Source organism: Geospiza fortis, unplaced genomic scaffold, assembly GCF_000277835.1.
Source record: "Geospiza fortis unplaced genomic scaffold, GeoFor_1.0 scaffold443, whole genome shotgun sequence".
NCBI lineage: Eukaryota > Metazoa > Chordata > Aves > Passeriformes > Thraupidae > Geospiza > Geospiza fortis.
The window spans coordinates 1,838,631-1,849,402 of record NW_005054335.1 but is presented as its reverse complement, the minus strand read 5'-3'; the positions used below and the strand labels follow the sequence as shown (position 1 = coordinate 1,849,402).

At 38.9% G+C, this 10,772-nt stretch overlaps 1 protein-coding gene across 1 annotated transcript; it reads right to left on the bottom strand.

The window, feature by feature from the left end:
• Positions 1-5,331: 5,331 nt before the first annotated feature.
• PLK2 (polo like kinase 2) lies at positions 5,332-10,520 on the bottom strand. Its single transcript, XM_014307416.2, has 13 exons — positions 10,392-10,520; positions 10,114-10,230; positions 9,794-9,923; positions 9,428-9,515; positions 9,069-9,164; positions 8,646-8,844; positions 8,407-8,554; positions 7,898-7,995; positions 7,141-7,264; positions 6,655-6,895; positions 6,426-6,555; positions 6,229-6,339; positions 5,332-6,106 (listed from the first exon to the last, which is right to left on the bottom strand). The coding sequence occupies exons 1-13, from the start codon at positions 10,473-10,475 to the stop codon at positions 5,915-5,917; spliced, it is 1,758 nt and encodes a 585-aa protein (XP_014162891.1). The 5' UTR covers positions 10,476-10,520; the 3' UTR covers positions 5,332-5,914.
• Between the last annotated feature and the right edge of the window lie 252 nt (positions 10,521-10,772).

Sequence of the window (10,772 nt, the reverse complement as noted above, 5' to 3'; positions counted from 1 at the left end):
CGCCGCACTTTGTCCGGCCGGCTGCCTCCTGCCTCCCCGCCACCACTCCCTCCACGACCTGTTTGCTCCGGGGGAGAGTTCAAAATGGGGCCTGTGCCTCCCAAAATATCCTCTCCACTGGCTGGCCCAGCTAGCCCTCCCTCATGTTTCAATCCCAGGTCTCCCTCCCCTGAGTCACAGCTCTCCAGCACCTTCCCTTCCTCCTGGTGTGATGAGCTCCCTCACTTTTTCCAGAACCCCACTGTAAACCCGTGTTCCCACATACCCCTTGTGCCATGACTCACACTCCCTAGCTAACCTTGTAATTATTTGTAATTAACAATAACAAGAAGGAACTGACATTAAGTAGAGATGATCAGATGTGAGGATGAGTTCAGTTTAAATGCTTAGAGAGACAGAAACAGCATCATATACTACAGAATAATTTTATAATCGTTCTGTGTACATTCCTCTTTCCATAACCATTGCCTGACACTATTGTGCTCTGTGTCCTTTTATGAGATATCTAACCTTGATAGAAGTGGAGACCATCCACTTTCATTTCCACAAGTGCTCATTATTAACAGAGGTAAGGGCATCTGAAAATCAGACTAGCTTTTAAAATTTTCTATGTAAAGCAAACTGTTGCAGCCTGTGCTAATATATACTACAAAGCATTTAAATTACCACGAGTTTGTCTCAGCTGCCTTGAATTTCCCTGCACTAAAAAGTCCAGCCTTTCCTGTTCTGCCCACTTATTGCACCTTTCATGCATCTTTTACTACAGCTATCCATGACTTAATGCAATGGCAGGCATGAGAAGCTGGCCTTGAGAATGATACGCACATTGCTTTTTTTTTCTTTCTATAGAAGATTAAACTTGCTTTGATGGCATAACCTTGCTTCCTTTCTTCCGCTCTCATTGACTTTCCTCCTCTGCCACAGTCTACTTTATAATGCATTATGCCTTCCATTTCTCCCATCAGAACCAGCAGTCTTAATCCACTGGATCCAGAATCCCACTACAAAAGCATTGTTACTTTCATTCCTCCAGTGAAGGCTATTCCAAAACAATAAAACTACATTAAAATTTATTGTTTATAATAAATAAGGAAAAAAAGTCTTATAAGCTATGAATCAGAAGCTACTTTATGAGCATAAAATGTCATATGTGTAGAATTTTCGTGAGTTGTCAGAGTTTACTATTATTTTGATTCTAATGCTTATGTCTGTGGAACCCTTGAAGCATGGCCAGGAGGTCTTCTGGAGTTGGCAGAAAGATTGAAAGGGTGACTTCAAAGCTTTTTTTACTCATGGTGTTAACACCATTGCTGTTGTGGTCATTTAGTGTGGAATACTAGGAGCTGAATCCTTCAAAAGAAAGGTCCACAAGAATGATGTCCTAGATGACCAGGTTCTAAAGGGTAATTGTGCTACTTCAGCATATCGGAGCACTCTGTCTAGGAAGACCTAGTTGTGTGATAGGTTATCAGTCTCAAAGATCTCAAATCCAGGTAAACAATTTAAATGAGCTTGTATTTATTCCTCAGGGTAGGGAATGAGGCAAAAAAAAAGTCCACCTCTGCCTAAGATTCTCAGTGTATGGAGCGACACTCTCATGCACCCATCTACTCACTTGTGGATAATGCTTGATTCACCTTTATGTAACTTTTGAAACCATCAGCAGAAAATGAGCAGGCATTTTCATGATCATTCAATACATATAAGGGAGGCAGTGTGTGGATAAGTCTTCATTTCTGGTCTGCCACAAAAAACATCAGCCTACAAACTGCCAAAGTGCTGGGTGAGTTCATTTAGGTCTTCACTCAGAATCCTTAGAGGAGGTAACTGTAAAATACCTTATTGCTTTTTTACTTCTGATGAAAAAGGGTTTAGTAACTCTTTACCTAGGCCAGTTTGGTACTAATAATGCCTCATGTCAATTTTATGTACTTTTATGTTTTCGTCATGAGGATTAAGGCATTTCTTTCAATAGTAAGCAGGAAAAGGTGTCAAAGAGGTCAATCAGCCTTACTCGAGTTCAAATCATATTTAGTTGCTATGGACAAGAGAATATGTGTTTGGGTTTTTTTACCCATGATTTCACAGTAGAGACGAAAGACAAAATAGTTTCAATTGTAGCCAGTAAAACAGAATCTTTCAAATCAATTATATTCCCATACCTAAGCTAAGTTACCTGCATAAATCCCAGAGGCTAAATCTTTACTTTCTATTATCCTAATTTCCAAACACCATGAGGATCCATGATATTTGTTTCCAAATATATATATTTAAAAGGATGTTTAAATGGAGTTTAACGTCTTGATTTGAATGTCGTAGTCTAACATTGTGGCAATTCTGCCACTATTGATGTTCATAAGGCATAAAAATTATAAAACCAGACCAAATAAAAAAGAGCCATGGCCCATGCCATGCATTATTCTGGTTGATTCTTTGGATATACATCTGCTTGGGGGTTCATAAAGACCTATAAAAACCTATGATTTTTAAAAATTTGAATTTACATTTAGAGTCTATTTAATCAGGCACAAAATTACCTGTCATTGATGGGCAGTGGAAGGATCATTCTCTGATATGACTATTTTCAGAAGTAATGAAATAGCTTTAAAGTAAGAGAATATTCTTCTAGTTTCCTAAGTAACCTGGAGAATATTGGAAACTTTATTCAATATTGCAAAGCAGCATATACTGAAACTTTTCTTTTTTCTCATATGTTTTATATATAGGAACTTAATGAAATGGAATAATTTCAGGAAAGGATTACAGAATGCCCTGGAATACATGAGTTACTAGTGGCATCAGTGGGTAATGCATTTTTTTAATGCTGAAGCATGACCTGTTTGAATAATTTTCTTGACTTGTTTGCTATCAGCAGATTAGTGCACTCAGTCATACAAGTATGTATGTATACTTTAAAAAAATATTTTCAAACTTCATAAAGATTTTTTAATAAGAGTACAACAGATTTTTTTTTCCTTGTCAATGTTATTTCATTGTGTCCTGCATTCATACCTGACAAACCTTTGTGCTTTCACCTAATCTTTTAATCCTCACATTTCCTTTCAAGTAGATATTCTCCCAAACTAGATTTTATGCTGTGTTTTCTCTTGGTTTCAATATAATAGAACATATGCTGGACAAGCATAAAATTCAGACCACATCTTTCAAGAGAAGGTGAGATATTTGTTATACAGAAGATATGGACAAGTATCTTTCTAATATTTATCTTCCTGTATGCAGAATTACAAGAGGGAGTTACGTGATTAAGTAAAGAAGGCCAAGTAGCGCACTGCAGTATCTTATTTAAGACAGGATCCACCCTGAGAAAGAATTTCAGAACCTTTGTTCCTGATGCAAGTTCTTATACCAAGAATTTTAAAATGGCTTTCCCTCTTTGGGCTCAGAGACTAGGACAAAGGTACCTTGAAAAGTGTATTTCTTCTTAACCTGATCTAAACATCTGTCTTGTTTTGCAATGTTAAAATAAAAAAATGACGTAAGGATACAGAGCAGAAGGTGCACTAAGCAGAAAGATACATAAGGATTTAGCAACCACTGAGCATAAACACTGCATATAAATAGCTGATTCACTTAACTTATTTTAGTGAGGTATCAACCCTCCACAAACAACTAGCCTCCTGGAACCTTTACATACATTTTTAAATATTCTACATTAAAAGCTGGCTGGTTTGCTTACACAAGCCTGAATTATAGCCATGCAAACATGATTTTGGTACACAAAGAAATCATAGCAACTGAATAAAGGTTTGTACTTTCTCTAGCACACAAAAGTTGAACAAATAGTGGTTTTTCCATGTGAAGTACTATAGCCCTAGTAAATTTTGTTTTTGAAGTGCATGCAAATTGTATGTTAACTGGTGTCCTAAACAAAAAGGGAGATTTTACTTTGTTAGGGAAAAGAACACAACAGTAGCTATATGTGTGCAGCAGAATTAGGTAAGTCATGGCCTCTCAGGAATAAAATCAGCCATTATCCCATGAAGAAAGCAGACAGCTGGGAAGCTGAATTTTGCTCACTATAGCAAGTATATATTTAACTTCACTGAACTGCCTAGAGTTACATTAATGAATCCATCTGAATAAGTCAATTGGGTCTTCCTGTCTAGACTTGAGAAGTAAATAAATATTACCTAATGCAAGGTATTCGATACAACAAACCCCATCACAGTTATATGCGCTTGTTGCAAGATGAAGTACTCTGCTCACTATTTCAGATTGACATCTGTACTTTGTTTAGTCTGCATTTTATTACTCTGCCTGTTACCTTACATTCAGCTGCTGTGATTGATACACCAATGGCAGTTGATGTTGTTCAGAAAAGGCCTCATTCAGTTATAGGAACAATAGGTCAAGTAAGCAATTAACTGCTTGCTTTTGCATCAGAACAGTTACTTGGAGACAGCTATATGTTTATACAGGTCCAGGTGCTATGCAATATCTAAGAGAAATAAAGCCCAGTCCAAAAGTCAGACAATTTCCCCCTGCCTGGAGTCCATGATTTCTCCTTAATTGCATCTATTTGCATGGTTTTAACTGACAACTGGCACTGCCTTCAGTTTTGGAAAGCCATTAGTTATGCAAGTGGATGTTTAGAAGCGGTAGGATTGCAGAAAGCAGCAGGCCATCCCTATGTTGGTCTCAGAAAACCTAGTGTAAACTTTGGGCTTTCTATACCCAACTGATAACTTTAAATGGCCATAAGTGTTACTAAAACAAAATTACAATTTATGGTATACACTAAGTCACTCTTTAATTTTTTCACCCTTTTGATTTTACTTTACTAGGGTAACCATTTAACCAAGGGTGGAAAGACAAAATAAAGCTCAGTAGGGGCAAAGTGACAGGTATGGTCAATTCAGTCTGCTGTTGAGGTATCAGGATTCTCAGCCCCTTGATAAGAGCAGTGCTTTCCCAGCAAGAATTCACACAGCCCCTTATCCTTCAGTCTCTAACATACCACCCAGAAGAAAGCATTCCTATCAGTCAGTGTTAAACATCAATTTTGAGATGTAGTATCCTGAAGAGATCCATAGTTTTGTTTTAAGCTCTTAGGCCAATAACTAGTGTCAAGGCCTACATCATTAGTCTGTAAGCTCCATCAGCAGTTATTTTAGGATTGCAACTATAATTAACAATAGCTGTGTTGGTGTTTGTGACTGTAAGTGGGCATAGTCACAGATAAACCTGCCTACCCTTCATAGCCAGACCTGTAGCAGACTTTTTAAAAATAGAAGATAGAAAGCAAATCTGAGAGATTTCTTGTAATGCAAAGTAAAGCATGCTCAGTTATATAGGAGAAAGAGTAGATAATGACGGTTCAGATTTCCATTCTTTATTGCCAACAGATTTATATTCAAAATGCCAAGGTCCAAAAAAAAAAAGTAATAAATACTTCACTTTAGGCTGTAATAAATTAAAAAAAAATTAACAAGGAATGCACTTTGCCAGCCACAAGTGTGGGTATTTTTGAAAAATAAGGAAAAAAAACAGTATGGCCATAGTTCACAGTTAAGCAACCAGAAGCTGCTTGTTACAATTATCCCCAACAACGGAGCTCTCCCTTCCCTCCCTTTCCAAATGTGTATTCACAGTTTAACTCCACCAGAGATGCTCTCTTACAGAGCAAACAGACACACTCTGCTCCGAGTTCAAGTCAAATTATATCTTTAACACACATGAAGCAAGGAAAACTATGATCCGAAGAAGTCCTTGTCACAACATTTTACTCCAACAAGTAGGTTTAGGCTTCTAATAGATGTGTGCCCAGCACACTTGGACAGTCCAGTTTTCGTACCACCACACATCCATCATCAACATACTAGTTGCTCCACCATCTCCACTGCAGATTCACAGTGAACAAGAGAGTCCATTTGGTTTAACAGAGTCAATTCCTTCAGTTACATCGCTGCAGCAGCATGTTCAAAGCATATTCCATTCTGTGTTTTAGTTCCAATGAACATCCCGAAACCAGAAGAGTTGTCAGACGAAACGTTGTGGATATCCTGTCTTCATTTATGTAGGTAAGGAGATATTCCTCACTCTGATTGCAAATTATAACTTTTGTGTGATCATGGTAGAAGTTCACCTGTAAAAGAGAAGTAGAGTGGCTGTTTGTCTCCTTTCTCCTCTCAATTTCTGAGGTTTTCCTAGTTTTAATGCAATAAGGTATTTTAAGACCTTTTCCCTGGATGATGGTATTACACTTACTTGAAACGTGCCATCATTGAAGAGCATCATTAATGCTTTATCAGATTTGAGCCACTGTAAGAGGTAAAGCCTGGGCCTGCGTACATCTGTTAGGCTGGGCAAGTCTCCTCCCTAGGAAAAGGAACAGACTACGTTAAGCACTCAGTTTACATTTAGTGTATTTTTACAGCACAGGACCCTGAAGATGCTGAACTTACATCCATAAGGTTCTCCTCCATATAGTGAGAGAAATACTTCAGTACAGTTACTTGGCTGATGAACTGTTCAGGGGCCTCTGTGGCTGGGAAGACAGAGCACTGGCCTAGCTCAGCATAGTAATGCACAGTCCTGAAAGAGGAAAAAAAAAATAAGGTGGTTAGTGATGAGAAACAAGTATTTCATGTTTAAACTGCTTTAGTGAGTTGTTTGCTTTGTATTGATTCTTACTTTTTGTCTGGCAGAAGGCTCATATGTGCTCCATTGTTAAAGAGGACACCAACAGTGTGATCTGACAGCTGGTATCCAAAGCCGTACTTGTTGGAGTAGTCCACCCATTTTGTAACCCACTGGAAGGATGCTGTCAGCTGTTCTTTGGGGTTGCTATCTGCTTCTGGCATATTCTCCAGACATCCCCTTAATACTCTTGCAACTGTATCAGCAACGCTTCCCATAGTACTGTCTTCCAAACCTGAAAAGAAAGGATTATTAGACTGACAAGAGCACACAGGGAGAAGATTTTCATTCTAAACTTTTGAGTTACATAGATTTTAAGAAATCTAGCCTTAATGACTTTCTAATTTAAAATTTTTCAAAATTATTGGCTTTTGCAACATCAAAAATAAGACTATAAAAGCAATGTTTGCTTCAAGCTTTTAAGATATGAGGAAAATAAAGCGGGATTCAGACTTAGACATCACATTTTGCTGCACTTACATTCACTGCTACTGCTGCAGCTTCCCAAAGTTCCTCTGACTATCATCCGAATGGAGTCTCCAATCTGCTTAGTTTCTGGCAATGCTCCCGGCTTCACCACTGTTGTGATAAGAGGCTGAATCTCCTAGAAGAGATGTCAGACATGTAAACATCAAACATAACACAAGTCAAGGCTTATACACAAGTTTTGCATGGCTCTCCTGTTTCTCAGCAAATGATAAATTCTAGGGAAACTGGTATTCATGTACAAAGATTACAAAGGAGCTGCTGCTAGACTTAGCTTACAGCAGCACTCCAGGTCTTTCCATTCTTTAGATCTTCAATTTGCATCTCACAGGCTATTAATCAGTTTTCTACTCTCCTACCCTAGCAAGGGAGCAGATGTGTGCAGGTCTGAACACCAAGTAGTAAAAGATAGATTTCAGCAATCTATTCTTTTAAGAAGTCCTAGTTAATCATGAACTGAAGCCCTGTATTTGGAATATTGAGAAATAGCACCTGGCAGACAAGTTAACGCACAGGCAACAATGGAGTCTAGGCAGATACTATAATTACTCAAAAGCCAAAATTTATAGTCTCCCTACAAAGGCTACCATACCTTTGTGATGCTTGTTTAAGCCCTCTTAAAGCAGCTCTGCTAATCATTTAAGCTTGATTATGCTGTGTACAGCCCCAGTTCTGATATCCAAGTCAAATATAATTTAATTATAGCTACTCCACCCAACTGTTACCAGATTTGAACTGCACTTGCATATACCTCATCTGTCTTGTGTTTGGGGGCCTGCTGGGTTATCGATGTCTTCTTCAAATCATGTCTGAGCTTGTAGATTTCTTCATCTTCTTTAGCTAGCCTGTCTGCAACACAGGAAAAAAAAATTAACTCTGAATCTGGAAGTGCTATTGAATTACAGAAAGCATAACAAGTTAGCTGTAGAAAACACATTGTGTCTCTCTAGCAGCTTCTTCTAAGCCTGCCATAGTCTCCCAGAGAAATGATGCCATTATACACAAATGGAGACTAAATTTCAATACACTTTACAAACTAACAGATGACCAATATAGATATGGATGCTGTAAGAAGCATTCATGTATGTAAACTGGCATAGGTGGGCAGGCTAACATCTTTACTTATCAAGAAAAAGTCAAAACCAAGCCAGGAAAGCTCTAAGACACAGATGTGTTCTGTTGCTATCTCACAGATGTATGCTAATATGATGAAACTGATGCAATAGAAATAAGTGGACTATATCTAGACTTCAAACTTACTATGTGTGTCCAAGTATCTGGCTTTATCCTTTTTCCCCCCAAAGAGAGCAGCAGCTGCTTTTTTGAAGAAATTTTTAGCAGGACTTGACAAATGGAAATCAGGGACGGTGTGACAACAGCTTGCAGAAAGTCTGTCAGGTGTAAAGCCCTGTGGAAATACAACACAAACTTTTTAGACCACAGAGTGCATTTTTATGTGGATTTTGTTTTTTACACCACTAATAGCAGACAGTACAAACCTGTAAGAAGAATTCATGTCGAATTATTTCATCTAAACTGGGCCGATCTTCAGGGTTTTTTGACAACATACTAGCTATTAAGTGTTTTGCAGGTGCCAAGAGAGATGAAGGCAGGCTGTATCTTGCTTCCCTTATACATCTGTATGTTTCTTTAAGATTTGTAGTCTCAAACGGGGGTCTTCCCAACAGCATTGTATACCTGTTTGAAGGCAAAGGAAAACGGTTTCATTTTACACACCCACCATACTTGTGTCTACAGCTACAAAAAAAGGCTTTGTCTATCTCCCAACATGAAGAATTTCTGCATTGAGCTACATATGTATAAAAGGCTGTAAATGGATGCAGCACTGCGTCCCCTTTGAACTCTCAGAAGCCTAAGCCAGTGACAGATATAATACATTTCAAAGGCAGGAAAGTACTTACATTACACAGCCTAAGGCCCATATATCAGATTCACAGCCATGCCCTTGTTTGTTGAGGACTTCTGGAGAGAGGTAATTTGGTGTGCCACATATTGTTCTGAAAAAATCAAAGACACCACAGAGCTGGTTAATATTTCAAATAGAAAGAGGAAGGAGCTATTTTTCATAGGGCAGGTTTTCCTCTCAAGTTCAGACATCTAAAGAGGAGCTGTAGGAACTTTAATAGCATAGATGTTTTTTCATTTTATCTTCACGACACTGGAGGGGCAGTAACTAGCTTTTGCTATGGAACATGACTTCTCATTTTCATAGGAATTTAGTTTCATTTACGACCAGACTATACGTTTTTGATGTTCCTACCTCCTCCTGTGCTCCAGTGGTTCCAGCCTAGCTGCCAAGCCAAAGTCACCAAGCTTCAGTTCCATGTTCTCATTGATAAAGAAGTTACCTGGCAGACAAAGAAATTCCAGTTAGTCCGTCTCTGGCAAGGTATGAAGGCATTTGCCACAGGTGCTGAGTCATACTTTGTTCAGAGCCAGAAGCTAGGCAAGATTTTTTTTTAAATTCGGAATGCTTAATGTCATCCCTTAAGCAGCATGAGTTTCCACTGTAAAGACAGATTAAGCTGATTCTACTAAACAAAAGATCCCCATACAAGGATAAAGAGGTACAACACTGATAGGGCTGGAGGAGTATGTTTAGAAGTTGGCAATCTGGAGAACTTACCTAGTTTAAGATCCCTGTGTAAGATTTCCTGTTCATGAAGATACTTTAGCCCTGACACAATTTGCCTGAGGTAGTATCGTACTTCTGGTTCTGTCAATACCTTCCTTGCTTTTAAGATGTGAGCCATTGACTGCAGAGGAAAAACAAAGGCAGAAATGTCACTGACAATTCATGCACAAGATTCACCTTAAGCAAAAGTAAATGAGTACATAGAGAAACAACAACTAAAGCCACAAAAAAAATGTTTTACACATCACACATTTAAATTAGTTGCAGACTCCAGGTAAGTAAATACCAGATTTCTCCCAGTTGATGCTCACCCTTCTACTGCAGTATTCCAGAAGAATGTAAATATTCTCTCTGTCTTCAAAGTAGTGGTAAAACTGCACAACATGTCTATGATTAAGCATTCTGTGCAGCTCAATCTCTTTATCAATCTGCAAACACAAGACAGTGGGAAAGAAGAAAGGTGTTGTTAGCCGTACTTCCACAAGGCTGAGCAGACAGCTCTATCAGAACCATTTCAGGAAAAGGGGTAGGCAGGCAATCTAGCACACAAAGAGTTTGTGGGGGAAAAAAATCATTCATCCATACATACCTTCTCCCTTTGATGAGGTTTTGCTACTCTGCTGTGAGGAATGATTTTCGCAGCATAAACTTTATTTGTTGTCAAATCTGTCATCTCGTAACACTTTGCAAATCCACCCTAGAGAGACACAGGAGAAAAAGGTAATTAGAGCAGGTATAAATGCAGTCCTGCACTTAGTCATTCACCACCTCATGTATTAGTCAAGAAGCGTAACTTCCTTAGCAAAGGGCAATTTTCTAAGGACAAGTCCTGGGTTCATCGTCTGTTGGAAGGCTCGCAAGCTACCCACTCCCCGCATGCACCATCCAAGTCTTTCCCGCGGGCTGGCCCGAGCCGGAGGCACGATTCTGGGGCAGCAAGGGCGCTCGGACCCATAGCGCCTGGCCCGGG

Bases quoted from the DNA above. Each gene is read 5' to 3' on its own strand.
- PLK2 (XM_014307416.2), bottom strand. From the start codon at position 10,475: ATGACAGATTTGACAACAAATAAAGTTTATGCTGCGAAAATCATTCCT. The intron at 10,231-10,391 runs GTATGTATGGAT...TTGTGTTTGCAG, and splicing joins AACCTCATCAAAGGGAGAAG to ATTGATAAAGAGATTGAGCT. The intron at 7,265-7,897 runs GTATATGCAAGT...CATCTCTTCTAG, and splicing joins CCAAACACAAGACAGATGAG to GAGATTCAGCCTCTTATCAC.